Source organism: Xiphophorus hellerii, chromosome 14 (assembly GCF_003331165.1).
Source record: "Xiphophorus hellerii strain 12219 chromosome 14, Xiphophorus_hellerii-4.1, whole genome shotgun sequence".
Lineage (NCBI taxonomy): Eukaryota > Metazoa > Chordata > Actinopteri > Cyprinodontiformes > Poeciliidae > Xiphophorus > Xiphophorus hellerii.
The window spans coordinates 10,808,387-10,826,671 of record NC_045685.1 but is presented as its reverse complement, the minus strand read 5'-3'; the positions used below and the strand labels follow the sequence as shown (position 1 = coordinate 10,826,671).

General features: G+C 40.2%; 1 protein-coding gene across 1 annotated transcript; it reads right to left on the bottom strand.

Annotated features, from left to right (window-relative positions):
- Positions 1 to 16: 16 nt before the first annotated feature.
- On the bottom strand, positions 17 to 15,252 carry pik3c3 (phosphatidylinositol 3-kinase, catalytic subunit type 3). Its single transcript, XM_032583636.1, has 25 exons — positions 14,834 to 15,252; positions 13,095 to 13,283; positions 12,856 to 12,999; positions 12,553 to 12,682; positions 11,115 to 11,201; positions 9,714 to 9,809; positions 9,530 to 9,601; positions 9,331 to 9,435; positions 9,156 to 9,248; positions 8,175 to 8,360; positions 6,644 to 6,774; positions 5,423 to 5,507; positions 5,232 to 5,299; positions 5,046 to 5,151; positions 4,839 to 4,955; positions 4,283 to 4,414; positions 3,147 to 3,275; positions 2,887 to 2,956; positions 2,072 to 2,136; positions 1,913 to 1,997; positions 1,747 to 1,821; positions 1,485 to 1,653; positions 1,229 to 1,319; positions 458 to 583; positions 17 to 316 (listed from the first exon to the last, which is right to left on the bottom strand). The coding sequence occupies exons 1-25, from the start codon at positions 14,896 to 14,898 to the stop codon at positions 302 to 304; spliced, it is 2,631 nt and encodes an 876-aa protein (XP_032439527.1). The 5' UTR covers positions 14,899 to 15,252; the 3' UTR covers positions 17 to 301.
- Positions 15,253 to 18,285: the final 3,033 nt, after the last annotated feature.

The following is an 18,285-nucleotide window of genomic DNA, read 5'->3' as shown; positions in this document are numbered from 1 at the left end:
ACGGGCGCGGGCGCGCTCGGTCGCAGCAAGAGTCTCTTTATTTGGCCTCACGTTTCATTCATTCCGTAATTATTGTACATCGTATATACAGGAGCAAACAGAAGATTTACATGTCCTTGGTTTGTTGTCTTTCAGTAAAGGTTGGCAGTGCATTCTTGGCCTTTTTGTCCCCCAGCAGTGTCTCCGGGTTTCCTCTTGCCTTCTTCGTGAGCACACAGGCGGGCCAGAGCTTCATGATCGCATATTTGTGGTGCAAAGCTTTCATCCAGGTCAGCCTCACGTCGCCCGTCGTCTGCATTGTTCATCTGCGCCAATACTGGAAAGAACAGAAACGAAGGTCGAGTCGGGCTGCATTCTCGTCTTATTTACAAGAAAGCTGAAATTTTCTGGATCATTATCTGCAAAATAAAACATTCAGCTGCACAAACGGTGATCATCTGCTGTAGAGTGGGCTTACCTGTGCAAATTTGTGTATCTGCTCGACCACGGCAGCGAACAAAGCTCCCACGCTCTCATCAATCAGGCTCTGCATGTAGTGAACCGCCTCCTCGTCCGACAGGTCCAGTCTGAACTTATCCTGCACCTGGCGGCACGTCAGTGTTACAGTTATCACGACGTGGTGAGAAGTTGACCACAAGCCCAGGTGCAGAAACCTCGTCGTTCAGTAACAATCACTTCAAAATGTTAGCCGTGTCGACACAGAACTAAAGCCACTAAAAAAAGGAAAACGTTGTGACTTTAATCTCAGAATTCTGTTTTTTTTTTTTCTTCTCAGAATAATTTCAATTGTTTAAATTGTTTATGCATCGTCAGGCAAACCCCAGCCATAAAACTCAAATCCACTAAGTAAATTTGGGACAGGCTTTCAGTGTGCATGAAGTGCAAAAACAAATATTCCTACTTTGTTGTGGTTATTTTCATATAATGACATAATTGACATATATCTAAGACTGTTTGGTTATTAGTATTCTGAGATCAAAGTCGGAATTTAATCAAATTTTTTAGTTGTTTTTTTTTTAAGTTACAGAAGCTTCAGAGATGCTTCAAGCAGGTTCAGGCTGTAAAACAAGATCCCAAAGCCACCGGTCAATCCATCACGACTGTTCATCCAAAAATAGTGAAATAAAGAAAAATAAAAACTACATGTACCCATTTCTTTTCATCCTCCTGACTCGTTATCTATATTTTTTGTAAAGGTTTACAGAACATGAATAAGTGTTTCTGTCACCTTTTTAACGGTCTTGTCAGGCTCCAGAGCGATGTCAGGAATATTGGCATCCACCATGAGGGAAAAAAGATTCAGGATCAGGTTGGAGTACCTGAGAAAATGAGTGAAAGAATTTTACAAACTGATCCGATCTCCGCGGTGAACACTTTTAACATGCATTAGCATATAATAATCCCTCAAACACAACAGTAAGCCCGACGGTTGAAAGAAATGTCTAGTTTTTGCCGACACTCAAGAGTGGGATAAGTCTTAGTACCTCCTGAGGTGGAGGAAGGCGGTGTAGCACTGCTTCCTGAACTCCTGGTACTGCTCGCTCTGCGTCCCCCCCATGCCCTCCACCATCTCTTTGCTCAGCTTCATGGGCGGCGGCAGCGGCTTGGGGTCTCGACCCAGGATGTAGCCAAAGTCTATGTGGAAGAGCTTCCCTGGAAGAGCGAGAGTGAGGATAAACTTGATTTAAAAAGAAAAAAAGATCCTGAACCTGGGATTGTGGCTTCACAGACAAATTTCCCCCTCACCAGTTTTTGTCAGCAGCAGGTTGTCCAGGTGTCTGTCTCCAACTCCCAGGATATATGTGATGACGCAGTAACCAGCTGGAGGAGCAGAGGGACATTGGTTCAGTATGCTGCCGAGTTCAGCTGGTTATTTGTTTTATCTAAAGCTGCAGCATGCCAAGGGTCTCACCGCAGCTCTTAACGTAGGTGTCCATCACCTCAGAGCTGATGCCGTAGGGGCCCTTTTCGCTCGGCGCGTGCTTCCTGAAGAAGCTCTGCGTCAATGAGAACGGATCGGATCATTGTTCTCACTCATACCTCGCATACGGCTGCGGTTAAACCAGCTCACCTGGATGTTGCCCTCAGTGGCCAAGACCTCGGCAACAGGAACGGACTGGACGAACTGCATGTAACCTGGAACCATAACGCGCGACTTTGGTCATTTTGAAAGTAATATCTCCAATTCTTTTTTCTTTTTGCCGTATCTGATCTGATTTTAGTATTTAAAAAATTTACTGTCTTTTCCAAAATTGACAGAAAATCTATTACGAGAAGTCATTTTATCGAAAAAAAAAAAGCTTCAATAGTGGTTCTTTTATGAAATACACATTCATTTGTTCAATCATTTTAAAGTCCTGATATTGATGGTAATTTGATGCTGATGTGTTGGAAGATGAAGCATTTTTTTTATAGTAAAACTTATACCAACTTCACAATACGCTCAACATTCCTCATTTTAATTTGTTATTTTTTGTGCTGGAGTTCTCATAAATTTACGGCTTTATTCTGGTAAAAATAAAAAAATTGTAGCCTTGCCCTAATACTCCATGACAGAGCTGACCTGAATTCAAAGTCCAAATAGACAACAGAATGCTGACATCACTCTATGAAAACCAGAGAATAATTGAATTAAAAAATGGGTTGCATTGTATTGGTGGGGGGAAAAAAAAAAGATCTAATTTTCCAAAAAATTTTATCTTAAAAAAAAATAGAGTAATCTGCAGATCTGCAAAATTGATTTATCTCCCAGTCTTAGATTAAATCCAGTATCAGAACAGTCCATTATAAACTCTATAATTTAATATTCCTCTACCAGATATACAAACTCTTTTGCAACAACAACAAGCAAGTTTTGTCTGAACTCCAGAGGAAATGACTGCTTACCGTGTTTGGTGCTGGTGGCCAGAACCTTATATGGAGTCAGTTTCAGGTCCAAGTTCTCCTTCCTTAAAAGCTGAACACAAAACACAAACAAATCCTCAAGAAATGCTAGTTAAATTGAATTACCAGCTTGCCAAGAAGTGCTATGCATGTATATGTGAGCGTGACATCTCAGAATCCCAGCCTTAAAGGTTTCAGTTCTCATTCCAAGCTACTTTAACTGAAAGCAAACTACCGTAGAGAGCATTTCAAACAGGTCTTACTTTGTCCATGAGCGAGATGATCTGCAGGATGAGCTGGTCCTGTCTCAGGTCGTCTCCGTGTTTGAAGATAACGGGGTACATGGCCCCGTCCTCGGTTTTGAAGATCAGCTTGGCCGGCATCAGAGCGCTCTGAGACAGATTGCAGACAGAGTGAGACAGATTGCAGACAGAGTGAGGCAGAACACAGAGTGAGGCAAATTGCAGACAGAGTGAGGCAGCTTGCAGACAGGATCTGAACAAAGCCGCCGTCTGAAAACACGGCGGGCATCGTTCTTCCACCAGACACCCAAATCCTTGAAAGAGTTTAAATGTTTGTATTTATATTGTAGTGGAGGATTATACAGTGGAAGGAAGATAATGCACCATTTTAGTACATTTCACAAATAAAAATCTGAAAATGTGGCGAGCACCTGACTCAATATGCTGTTTTTGGGTGTCTTTCTACCATATTTACACATTTTTGCCCATTCTTCTTTGAAAAACAGCTCTGGAAATTTTGAGGACTTAACTGGATTTGGGATATCAGAGAAAAATTGGTTTAATAAAAATGCACGCCACACTTTTCAGATTCTCATTTAGAAAAATGTAATAAATATGTTTCCTTTCCTTCCATTCATGCTCAATAAAACACATTGAGATTTGTTGTTGAAAGAAGATAATATGTGAAAAGGTTCTTGGGAGCATGAGTCCTTGGTTTCTTAAAGATTTTTTGACAACGCATCACCAATCAAGAGTCTATTGTTTACTCTTTTATTTCTCAGTGTGAAATAATATGAGCATTTTAGGAAATGCAAAGTTAGCATGAGACAGCAGCACAGTGAGTGGAGGCTTTCCGCTCATCAAGCAAACTAGAAAACAAGCTGAAGTGCAGGAGGAGATGTGTGTGCGTCAGTAAGAGAAAGAAAGCCAGCTTCATCTGTTGCACCCAAACCTGGTCCTACACAAATGGATCCTCCATTTAAGTCGACAGTATTTCTTAACGGGTGTAACTCCTTTCATGTCAATATGACATGAAAGCAAACTTGCAACATCTGAGCGTTTCTTTCAAATCTCAACTTGTCCTTCGGCAGAGACAATCATCTGCTTTCGAAGGCAGATAGACACGTGATCAGAGGAGGATTTAAGTAACGGAAAACCTTAAAGAGCGTTGCCGTCTCCGGGACGATCCCTCTGATCCTGATCTGAGGCTCCAGAGGAAGAGGAATCGGCTCGATGTCCGAGAGGTTGACCTTCTCGTTGTCGGCCAGCAGAGCCTGCAGCCGCTCCGTCTGCGGAGAATTCGGAAAGAGTAATGGCGCTTCATTAAACTGCAATTAATCGGATTAATCGATTACTGAAATAAGTGTCAACCAATACAGTAATCGATTCATCGTTAATTGGATTATGCAGGCCCAAAAAGAGGCAATTTGCTGGAAGAACACACACAGAGTAGTAACTAAAACTGTGCAAAAAATACACATTTTTCACTAAAGATTAAAAAAAAAAAAGCAGTCGTTGACTGTAAATATGTTCCACCCAGAACTCCTCAAGTGAACTAGTAGTTTATTCGCATATTTTAATGCATTTCTAATATCGTATGAAAATGACTCAAGTTGTTGAAAGAAAAATCAGCAGAGCGTGACCATTCTTTTAAAACTGGATCAATCGATTAGCTGGCAGAGTAATCTACTAGTAAAACAACGCTGTTGTTACCTTCTTCTTGCGGTTCCCGCTCTCCCTCTGGACGGCCTTCATAAGCTGCACCAGCCTGTCCACGAAGGTCTGCTGGGCGGCCAAAAGCGACCGCATCACCCTCACGCTCTTATCGCCCTGCGGTGAGGAGAGAAGAAAAAGAAGAAACAGCTCAGCTGGTTTGCTGCCGAACATGTCACGCTTAAATCTGTTCAGGGAAACACTCACCTTGAGCAGCGCCTGGCTGAACCGCCTCATGACGTTCAGGTACATCTCGTGAGTTTTGGGATCCCTCTGCTTCGTGTCCTGATCCTCACACTCCACAATCACGTACCTGAGGAGAAAAACGGAGTCGATTTTACAACATCATGTCCCAGTGAAATGCTGCTGTTGTTCTGGGTGATCGTTGCTCACCAGTACAAGTAGTTGGCGAGCGTAGCGTTCTTGCAGGCGCGCGATATGAGAAAGGTGCACAAGTCTTGCTAAATAGATAGATAAATAAATAAATGAAGCACAAACGGAAATTTATGATCATGTGATCATTTATAATGTCATTTTTGGGTGTTTTCTTTGATCCTCGGTTGTCTTTGGGACGGTTTTATCACCTCCAGAGTCTCGCTGTCCGCTCCTTCCTTGCCTTTCTGCTGGGGGGCGGAGGACGATCCGGACGGAACCGACAGGATCTGAGAACTGAGACAGAAACGAAACGGCAAACATAAAATCCCAGCTGCGCCGCAAAAACACAAAATCAGACCGAAGCCTGTCGCAGTAAACAATAAACCAGTTAATAGCATGACAAATTAAATTAGCTCAATCATTTCTATTCTGATTATTTTTGAAGGGCAATCATGTTTGCATGATTGGTTTCGGTGGTGAGTGATTCTTACTTGCCTTTTATTTATTGTTTTTTTGCTGTTGTATTTATTTTTGAATATTTAAAATACCTTCCAGTGTTCTTCACCAAATTAAAGATTGTTGGTCTCTGAGAAACAAACTTGCGTTGTTGTGCCACCATCAATATATTACTTGAAAATGGTTTCAAAACACCAATATGATCACTTATTGAAAAGATTTCTGGGACAATTTATCGTCCAGTAAAATTTGTTATCGTGACAATTGTGCAAATATCTTAGTTCACCTTAAGTGAGACAAAACTAACTCACAAGTAACTTTTTAGCATGATATATGAGCTTGTGTTAAGTCACAAATTCATTAATATTTATGAAAAAATTATTTATAAGTGAAATAATCTGCCAGAGGAGCATATTATTTTAATTTATAATATGGGAAAGATGTCTTGTTTCATTGGCAGATTATTTCCCTTATAACTAGTACGTTTTATTAATAATATTAATAAATGATTGGCTTAAAACAAGCTCCTATGTCTTGCTGATAGTTTATGTGCAAGTTAGTACACTTGAAATAAGACTAAACTAACTAGAAACTGGACCAAAAATACTTAGTAAGATATTGTGTTTTTGCAGTGTAAATATAGAAGTTAAAGGAGAAATTATATTAACGACTATTTTATCACATGACACTGAAGTCAGTGTGGCCGCTGCATGTCTGCGCTGAGCCAGCAGCTTGAGCCTGCAGCCTCAGCTGCGTGGCTGCCAGTGAAAGCCTAACAGCCAAAGCATTTTCAACGCCTCCTGAAACAGAAATAATCAAACGTTGAAAATCGGCGTATCTGGGGGTAAATTTAGATCACCTGCTGACATTTCTACCCCCCGATTCCAGAGAATAGCCCCCTTCAGCTCATGCCTGTCGCTGCGGCTTGCATGTGATATGCAGCCAGGGGGCGGCTCTGCTGATGTTGCTCTGACCTGTCCAGCGTGGAGTCATCTGAAAGTCCCTGGCTGTCTCTCTTGCTGCCTGGCTCCAAGCCTCCCTGGATGTCGTTGAAGCTCTCGTATTTGAGCGCCTGCACCAGCTGGAGGAGGTACATCAACAGGTCCTGAAGGGACGAGAGGGCCAGACAAGGATCAGCACCGTCAGAGTAACTGCAGGCTGTAGCAAGTAACATTTAAGACTATTTACAGACATTTTTAACGCCACTTTGAATGAAATTTAAGGCTGAAAATACTATAAATATAGGTGAGGACTGGGGGAACTTACTGCATTATAATTAAGACCAGTATAGAGGTAAGAAAGCTAGCTAGCTAGTTACTGAGGGTATATTAGCAGCTAGCTGCTGGTAGCTTCAACAATCTCAAGTCACAGAAAGAGATCCAACCCCTATTATCTGACAAAAATGTCTCTCAAGTAAAAAAAAAACCCACATCAAATAGTCCTGCAATTAATGTATTTAAGGCCAACTTGCATTTTCTTATTGAATTGAAAACATTTTAAGGCCTTCATTTTAGATAAAGTTAAGACCTTATAAGACTCTTTAAGGATGACCTGACTCCCCGACCTTCCTGAGAAAGATGCTTAAAAAGATTTCTTTCTTCTTCAGCTCAAGTTTTCAATAGAGTTAAGGTCAAAGGGCAGGCATGCCTGACTGTGTATCTCAGGAACCATTTCCAGGCTGATTTGGCTAAATGTTTCGGGTCGTTATCGTTTTAACATCGAGCGGTTCCTCTCCTCAGTGGGCAGGTCCGCAGACAGGAGGAGGAATGGATGCAAAATCATTTACCGAGTGCAATCTGCTGGACTTTCAAAGAATAGCTTTTTCCCAATTAGCATTAGCTTGATTGTACTATATTATGATCAGAATGTTTTTGTACTGCATTCAACTGACTGGTTCTGATCTAGGAAGTAAAGGGCTTTTGTCTGGCATTACTCCTAAACAAACAGCTGAGATATAGCTGGTTTATATGAAGACCAGGTGAAATCAAGATGACACTTTGTGAGCTTTGGAGATTTGTCTTTCTTTTTTTACCTCCCAAATCCAAATCCCCCTTCTCACTGTGAACGAAGGCAAAATAAGGCAAATAAAGCCAAAGTGAGGCCTTGTTCGTCACAGCTTCAGCTACTTAGAGCTTTTTGGATACAAGCAAGTTCAGGTGAAAAGCTGTTTTCTTCTGGCCATTTTTAACACACATCTGGCCTACTTAAATAGTCTCGGTTTCAAAGAGTGACTAAGAGAAATGGGGATCTGTGTCATGCGATTTATTTACCGAGGGAAACAGGAAGTCAGGCTTTACTAATTACAAATCCCCAGATGCTCTGACTGACTTTAAAAAGGTAGTAAGTAGATATTCTGTACTTTAGAGATGGTGAAGAGGTGCCAATAACAGAGACAATTTACTTGAAATAAAGGTTGGAGTACCATAATGTTTCAGTGGGAGATTATGCTCCTACAGTAAGTTATATTCAGGGTTTTGTGCCGTGGGCGCCGATATCTGGCGGTACCTCGTCATCAGCCTGTTGAAGGCGTGCCACAGCGTAGCGCCTCACTGTGGGGTTGGTGAAATGGGAAGACAGCAGCTCCAGGGAGTCCTCCACGTCCATGGGCCTCCACTTGCCCAGCAGCTCCAAGGCCTGCTTGGCCTCCTGGGGCAGATCCCAGTTCACACATTTCAGGAACTTTGCCAGAGCCTGAAGCCAGAGGAAGAGGAAGAGAGCAGGTGGTAAATTATAGACAACAGCTGCCAGAAGGAGAAAGGCCTGTCACGATAACAAAGCCTGCTGGATGATAAATTGCCACGGAAATGATTGCTATTAATGATGATATTGTCATTTTGAGGCCATTTTCAACTATTATAATAATAATAATAATGGCATAGTAAAAAAACAAAACTTTAATTTCTAAAGAACATTTAACACTGGAACTGGAAAACATTTTAATATTCAAAATATATAAACCAAACAACAATAATTAAAATGGATTATAAAGTCTCTATAATCAAAAACATATTAATAATTCAGCTTTGACAGGAAAAACAGGCAAAAGTGGCAGATAGTGCAAACCAACTACTTTGTACAGGGTGTCAAATGTTTGCAGCGTTTCTCAAAATGCCAAATGTTCTTTTCTTTTTTTTTTTTAACCCCTCCAGAGGGTCTTTTGTGGGCTCTAGTGTCCCTTATATGACAGTAGGCTGACAGGAAATGGGGAAGGAGAGGGGGAAGACATGCGGCAAATATCGTCGGGTCCGGGAGTTGAACCCGCAACGGCCGCTTCGAGGACTCAAGCCTCCAAATATGGGTCGCGCTAACCCCCAAGCCACCACGGCACGCCCCCAAAATGACAAATTTTCAATTACATTAAAGAGAAGCATCTCTTTAATATATATTTAACATATTAAATCATTTATCAAGCAATTAATTGATTTATTGCATATTGTGACAGGTTTATAAGACAGAATGACTAGAAAGAAGTAGAAACGCCCCCACCTTCTCCTGAGTGGTGAGGTAGTATCTGAACTTCCATACCAGGTCCTGCTCTTCAGAGCTCAGCTGCTTGGTTGGAGGGTAGCTCACGATGATCTGTTGGTGACGTCCAAACATTCGCTTACTGTTGGGCTTCATCCTTCTAAAATCGTAAAAATTAAAACTGCTGTTTTCTTACGTTGAGCTGATCCCGCGTGGCGGCGTTGGGCTTCAGGTCGTGGTCCGAGGGTCCGCTGCGAAGGCTGCGAGCCAGTTTGTGGTGCTTGCTCTCCACCAGGTTCTCCTGAGAGGAGGAGGACCCAGCAAAGTCAAGATTTATTGTTAAAATCTTTTAGAGTTTATTGATATCTGCAGAGATTCCATAAATCTAATCTCACCATCCCCAAGTGCGGGTCGGGGACTTTGACGATGTCGCTGCTGGTCAGAGCGGGCGACGCTTCGTCTCCATCCTGTACAGAGAAGAAGCGACCATCAGCTGATTCAGCAGCACAACAAAGCACAGCTCAATGCTGCGTGAGGTACGGTTTACACCTGGATGGATGTTAAGAAGGTGAAGCTAACCTTCTCGTAGTACACGATGCTGTACTCCTTGTCGTTTGTCTTGACACGAGGAAACTCCACCATGAGGTACATGAAGTTCGAGCTGCGCTTCTCGCTCTGCAGAAACACAAATTTATTTCTATAAATTCAAAGACCTGTGCAAGGCAGGAGCCATCCCTCTTTTCTTCACCTTTAGTTCCCAAGAAATGAGAACTTCCTGTAATCTTTCAAACTAATCACAGTCAACGTTTTCTCAAGGCTTTCTGAATGTCCGTAAACATTGTCCTTTACATTTTTCTTTCATTTTCCGATCAGTTAGAGTCATTTTCAGAGAAATGTTTTTTTTTCTGTCTGTGTTAAGCCATATAACTATAAATCAGTCTGACACAAAAAAACAACAACAGGGCTTCCCCCAATGTATTATGAGCCTGGAGGGCCACCAGGCTTTACTTGTGCCCCTACCAGGCTTAGCATTGCTTATTTAAGTCTTTCTAAAATGTTTGCATTTTTTAAGACCTTATAGTTGGTGTTCAGATATTAATCTACCAAAAATACATAATTATCAAGTGGTATTTTCTAATTTCCTGTCTACTTTAAACATTTTTTAACTCAAAAACACAACGGGCTGCTAGATGACTGACTGCTCTAACACCCAACCACCAGGCTTGGTAAGTTTTCTGGGGGAAACCTTGAATAAGAATACTTTGCTAAAGAGATGATCCAGTATTGTGTTCGCACATAACAGACAACCTAGCAAAGAAACTGTTTTAAGTCTGATCTTTAGAAACTCTGCCCACTTATTTTACTAAATCTGTATATAAAAAAAAAACAAATATACAACATATTCCTACATATTCCTCCCGATTATACCAATTTTTGTGGTTAAAATTTTCCAATCCAATGGTCTTAAAAATCTGGAAATACAATTATTTTTCTCTGGTCTTATTTTTATTTTTCATACTTACTCAGACCTGGAAACTGAATCTAATTCAATAATATAAACATACTTTTCCAGACTGCAGGAGCTCAATGTGACAGATAAAACTACACTTGCTATACAGACAATCAAAGGAAGGATAATTCACCTGTATGCCTTTTGTCTACATATGCCCCCTTTTTCTTAAAGCCATTAATTTCAACTTCTTTCCTAATTTTTAAGTAGCGGTAAAACGACTGGCCAAAAACTGAGCGGAAAAGCAGCAAAAGTTCACAGAAAATTTTTTACATTTTTCATAAATTTTCCTCAACAAATACAGATGAACACTACTCGGAAGAAAAGTTGACAAAACTAGCAGTGGTTTAAAACTTTTCTTTTTCTACAGTGTTGCTCACAAAGGATAAAAATGTACAAATTTTACCTACATGAATATCTAAAAAAAAACAACCTCAGTTTGGAGACAGAATTGGGCCAGACCATCTCACCTCATTGATCATCTCGATCTCTCTGAAGGTCAGCCGGTCCAGCCAGTCCACCTTCACCACGTGGCCCTGCCGGTGAGCCTTGGTCAGCTGGATGGGGATGCGAAGCAAAGACACAGAGAAAGAGGGAAAAGGACGTTAAAACGCTAAAAGACATTGATTGTTTGCTGTTGTTGTAGTGGAACCGCTTGCAGGATAGCAGCTGGTGAGCTCCAACAATCATGCACAAACTCGAGGCCAGCAGCCAGAACAACATTTCTGCACAGACATGTTCAGCAGCTGGAATTAAAGCTTGCACCTTAAACCAAGGTAGCTGCCAAAATACTTTAGATAAGACTAAGTTCGCTGCTCTCGAAACATTAAAACAAAAAACACCCAAATCACAATGTGGTGAACGATTTCCGACGACCTACTGGTGCCGATCTGCACACAGTCAGAACCCCACAAACACAAATGTGGCCTCAAAAATAAGACTTACATTTATCAACTAGGCGACTAGAGTGCATCGGTTGCATTAACTAGTGTAATTGTATTGCTCACGATAATTTTCTGATAAATTTATAATTTTTGATGCTTTCGCACAAGCGGCATTGTTAAAACCAGTAACACAGAGAAAGCAACAATCCCAAGCAGTTTTTGATCAGTCTTTCTTGGTGACAATAAACAATGCATTTGCCCATACCTACTGAAATATTTTATGTCATTCAATAACAGCGTCTACAGCGAAGAGCGTTTTGGTTTTAACCCGAACAAGAACCGATGTGGTGCATCCGATGGTCTGAAAAAAGATTGTATATTTGAATTTCCAAACAGTCGGTCACTAATTATGGCCGATCAACTTGTTGATCGGGTAGGAATCCAGTTCCTACCCGACTATATTCCTACCATAAACAGGAATTTGTGAGTTTTTGGAAACTAGAAATCCAAGGTTAGATCCAGTCTAGGTAATTACGTAAACCTTAGTGATTTCATACAAATCAAATGCATGCACACACCCCCTACAACACATAAGTGTATAGTAACAGCAGAAAACTTAGAAACAAACGTGTGTGTGTGATGCTTTCAGGAACACAGACGTGTTCACACCGAAAACCTGGGACAAAATGTGTTTAGTTTCCCACACAGAACACTTCAAACTAAACAGAGACCAGCTGCATTTACGGTCCTTTCTATAGTCTAGATGTGGTGAGATTTGTATACAAACATATTTTGACCGAGGCTTTCATACACACACTTTACACACACACACACCACACAGTGCATTGGCAGCTCTTCCATTCGTACTCACATCACTGAGTACCTCCAGATCGGGACCCTGGAACAGATGACGCTTTAGAAACAACTTCCCATCCCACGCTTTCCCATTTGCCTTCCAGACTCTGCCATGCCACATTGTAAATAATACACACCATCATCCCTACTCCTTGTTTACTGTCCATACCTTGGCTAATCTGCCCATCTGGTCCTCTGACAGGCTGCTGCTGGTGCGTCCTGGTGTGGTGGTGGGCTCCCCTCCGTCCCCCTCCACACCTGGCCAAACTTTAAGGTCATGCATCCCCTGCCGGAACATGCTAGAGCAAACAGCAGCGGCAGAAGTTACGAGGTGTTACAGGGAGAGAATTATAAGTGCAAATTTTGATGCACACATAAAACAAAAAGTAACTGGTAGCTCTTTTTGTTTCATTTTTATTAATTTATCTCAGCAGAAGCCAACCAAAGCATAGCTGTGGCTCAGAAGACTCACCCATATTTGCCAAACAAGGTGACTGTGGTTCCCCCAACAGGAACGGCTCTGCCGGGCCCATATATGTCCCACACAGTGAGCGCGACCTGGGCGCTCTGCGGAAGGTCCGGGTACTTCACCGGCAGCCGCAGCCACTCATTCCAGCTGGATCGGAAAGAAAAACAAGTCGATAAAATGTAGTTATCACAGGAAAACTACTATCAAGATCTAGAAGAAAAAAACCCCGATTGTGTTCTTACTTCCACCGTGTGCTGAAGGCTTTGTACGAGGTGCGGACGGGCAGAGCGAGAGGTTTCCCCTCTGCAAACACCTGGCAGGTGACGTAGAGGTCCGAGCAGTTCTCCTGGTACAGACCGGAAAACCGCAGCATCGGGTCCTCCAGCAGCGCCTTGTAGCTCTTCTGCTCTCGCTTTCCTTCCAAACTACCGCTGTTGGAGAAGAGTAGAAGAAGAAAGGCAAACTCATTGTTAATCTAGTAATAGGATTAATGATTCCTCTTCCCAGCTAAAAAGCCTCTGATTATTTCCTTTTCTTTTGTTAGTTTTCTGATGAAACACAGACTAAAACAAAAATGCATAAAGTTGACTACTGGTGCGAATACATTTTCTGAATGATTTAATTTCAAATATTAGGTGAGTTAGCGGGACTCTGTAGAATCTGATAGAGGTGGTCGATTCCGAGACCAAGACGGTGCCAGTATGAGGTTGATACTCAAGCGATAAGATCAATACTTTAGTTTCAGATGCCCTCTTGAATTTGTATAGTAGTTACTCAGCTCTACCATAAAAAAGATCTAGCTTTGATTTGCTCTCAAACAATCATTTTTTGCACTTTGTTTATCGAGAAAACAATGCACCCAAATTTGATTAGTTTTTATATTGTTTCTGTTCATGATGTAAAGATGCTATTAACGCATTTTGTGGACACCAGTGCACTTTATCTAAATTCTGTCTTAAATTTTACCAAAATAATTCGAAAGAAAAAACACTTGAAGGTCAGAAATTTGATAATACCATACTTGAGTTATACGTATTAGTATCATTATCGGCAGTACTGAATCTGTATTGAATTACTATCTAATCGATAGCAGAATATGCAGGTATGCAAACACCTCTAGAAATTGACTTCTGAGGAGATAAATCAGCCGTCTGATTGAGCTCTGTTGCATATTCATATGTTAGAGTGGACTTAGTCATAGATCTAAAAACTTGTAACAAGAGTTTGAGCTACTTTGCAACAGAATATGAGTGCATGCATTTGCTTTTATTTCAAAAAATTAAAACCAGATGAAGCATTCCGCAAGAGACTATTTAAGATTTTTCCCGTAAATGCGAAGAATAGTTCACTGAACTTTAAAAAAAAAACACACACACACACAAACTCAAGAAACATTTCGTTTGTTGGTGCGTTTATAGACTGAAAGAAAGTGGGAGTTCTCCGTTTTTATGCATGGTATGTGCAGAGAAAAAACTAATTGTTCACCATTTGACCAGCTGAAAAGGAAAAACTGGACAAATGACCAGAGTGTTACTGTTAAATAAGCATAATGTATCAATGAAGATACCAAATTACCTCTGAGGAGAACGAGAAGGCACATGCTCCCCGAGTCACGGCAGTACCAGTGGATTAATTTCAATACTTTTCGCTTGCTAGTTACTTTATGTAAGACTTTATTAATTCTCGTCATAAACAGGACCGACACGACAAAGAAAAATGTAGCGAATCAAAACACTGCAGTTCACTATGAATAGAAACCAACGACCTGACAGGATATGGAAAGACCAAAACACAAATTAAAACAGTTTATCTCTTCTTGTCACCTATTAAATAATAAATTAGCACTCGAAGGGACTTATAAAATCCCACTACTGTGGAAAATGTCATACGCTGCACCGACCCACACCGCAAACACACAGATCGAAGAACAAAGTAGTTCCATAGATTCATCAAAACACACGGCTTCAGCAGCCCAACTTACATCTTCAGTTGAACATTAATGTCCAGGTCACAGCTGTAGACATAGTTAAACTTGTCTGTGTCCATCTTCCGAGGGGAAAAACACTAAATTTTACTCCCAAACCGGACGACTTCAACATTAAAATCCCCGGACGTTTTTTTTTTGTTTTTTTGTGGAAGACTATTGCGACAACAAGGCCTCGGCTCGGCGCAGAAACACTCCGCAGAGACCGGATAAAAGCCGGACAACGGAGCTGGAGGCTTTATCAGACTGTAAACTGTTTAAAAAATATAAATCAATGTTTTTAGTCACTGCTAAGACGCTAGTATAGCTACAGTCTGACCGGGCATGATTTTAGGTTTTTAGTAGCTACACAGCAGAAACCGAAATTTCCAGTCAGGCCAGAGTAATAGAATGTCGATACGGCAAGACGAGGAAGTCCATGAAAGCCATCGTTGAGTCTTGTGTTGATTATTTGGTCTGAAGCAGGGCTTCAAGCATTCATAGTTAAAGGTACAGTGTACAAAAATATATCAAGGATCTACAATACTTTAACACACAGACATAAAAACATAAAACCTTTTCATATATATATATATATATATATATATATATATATATATATATATATATATATATATATATATATATATATATATATATATATATATACAGTACAGACCAAAAGTTTGGACACACCTTTTAATTCAATGAGTTTCCTTTATTTTCATGACTATTGACATTGTAGATTCACACTGAAGGCATCAAAACTACGAATAACATGTGGAAATATGCACTAAACAAAAAACTGTAAAACAACTGAAAATACCCCTTATATTCTAGTTTCTTCAAAGTGGCAACCTTTTGCTGTGATTACTGCTTTGCACACACTCTGCATTTTCTTGATGAGCTTCAAGAGGTAGTCACCTGAAATGGTTTTCACTTCATAGGTGTGCCCTGTCAGGTTAATAAGTGGGATTTATTGCCTTATAAATAGTCATGAAAATAAAGAAAACCCATTGAATTAGAAGGTGTGTCCAAACTTTTGGTCTGTACTGTATATACTGTATATATATATATGTGTGTGTGTGTATGAAAAGTGATGGGTATATCTTAATCATATATATATATATATACTCTTAAAGTCGAGTGTATTGCGTGCTCAAGTAATTTGGAACAAGATAAGAAAAAGTGCATTCAAATTAGTCTTGGAAACTGTATGGTCATGTTAAAGGTGTCAATGTATTCCTTTGAAAGTGTAACACTTTGAAAGTGTAACACTATAATTTTCAAAACAACTGTGAAATCCCTTTTTACTTATCCTGTTCCAGAATATCTGATGTTACAGAATCCACTATGGAAATATACTATTTCACATAACAGGGAATTTTTAAATAAACATGCACAAAAATGGTTTCATCTGAAAACATATACTGTTAATTTTCACATCTTTTTTTTTTTTTTTTTTACCAACAACTAAACATTTTCTATTTATTAAATGAGTGATGGATAAAGTAGTGGCAGTCAGTTTTAATTTTAGGGCATTCAAATCTTCCCAGCAAATATCCTTGTTGGTCGTTATCATTTCAGTCTCAGCTTTTATTGTCCAAAGCCCTAAAAGACAGTAAACACCTAAGTTCAAAAGGTCTGACATGATGCGGTTTGAGTTACTTCCACATTATATTAGGCCAGTGGAGGTATTTCCACGCGACACATTTAAAGAGGAGGATTTTAACTTATAAATGTTTCTAAGCAACATGACATTAGCACTCATGTTAAAGCTAATCTCTCTTTAGGTGTCAAAAGGTTTATTCAACAAGAATAATCACATTCAGAAATAACTCATGCTTCAGTCCCTTTGGAGCAAAGGTTTGAAGGGTAGAGATCCAAAGGGATTCCCTCTGTTTGAGTAACCTATCAGGGTCACCACCCCACTCACTTCCATTATACTGTGGAGAGGAAACATCATAATGCAATGGGATAATCTGAATCATTTCTCCCCTAATGTCATTTTCCAAAGATATACAAGCCTGCAGGGGCAATGTAGCATTTACATTGTACTGCAAAAAGCACCCACCCACCCACCCACCCATACAAATAACTGAATTCAGACTTCTGTGTCAAAAACTGTACAAAATCCAGAACCTTAGGCATAGAGCATGATACCCCGATGTAATTCTTCCAGGGCAGGAAGTCCAGTCATTACATTTCCTCATTAATAAATATTCAAGATATAAATTGTAATCATTGTAATGCATTTGTCAGATGGTCCTCAATACATTTCTAAGCTTAATATTGTCCAGGATTAGCAGTTTTGGTTTCTAGGACTGACCCGTATGCCGCCCTAGCACTTATGTAAACAAACACGTCAACATTGTTGTGGACGTTAATTAAGCATATTTTATCAAACGATATCACAAAGAGAAGTCTTTTTATTTTAAAACAAAAGGTGCCAAAAGGAGCTAAAAGATTGCTGCCTGTAAAGAACAATGATTCAAAATTGTCACATCCAACAGATATAACTGAAATCCACCCAAATGAAAAGGACAGAGTGAAAAAACTGCAGCAAAGGTTGGAAATGTTTATGATCCGAGGTAAATATTATCATCAAAACACACAGAAAATTAGAAGGAAGTGAAGTGAATGGCTTACGCGTGCTGCATTATCAGTTACTTCTCAGATTATCTCATATTCTGCAAATATGGCTGTCTTTGTCTGGTGGTCGATGTCCCAAAACAATATCTGCAAAGACCAGATCTTAAAATACACAATCAACAGCTTGAAATAAAATATAATGGATAGATACTTCCTGGACTTTGATGTATTGATTTATCTTTTATTGGGCAAAAATGGGGGGAGAAAATGCAAAAAATCAAGAAAAGCATACAAATCTATGCATCTGATGCAATATATTTATGGCAGAACATTTTCTACCGCATAGAAGATATGTAAACATTAAATAAAGACGATGAGCAAAATGTTTTTTTTCTAGTTTTTCAGGATGAAGTTCAATCAGTGCAACTAGTTTTCATTCCAAAGACTATGTCATGATGAAAGACACGGGCACTTTCAAAGTTTCCCCCCAGTTAAAATGCCATTGTCTCCAATGAAGTGCATGTCCATGAAGTGTGAAGACAGGACAGGAAAATCCTCATCTTCAGTTTCGAAACATCCGCCCTTCTCATCGCAGACTGCAGCACACTGGACGATTCAGGGCGTGAGCTCTGAGTCGACACATTTGAAGTGACCCGCAATCTCCAAAGAGCCCAGTACCACCCACGTTTGAACATGAGGAGTGTAAATTCTTCTTCAGCTTTATTGGATGAAATAAAAAAAGAGCTCTGGCTGGTCCATAAGACTTGTACATAATGGAAGAGGGAACTTTGAGTCAAAGAGATCAAGCGGATGAAAAAATTCCCGTGGCTATAATCGGAGGGACTCGTCAACACCGTCCAGCAATGTTGGAGGTGTCA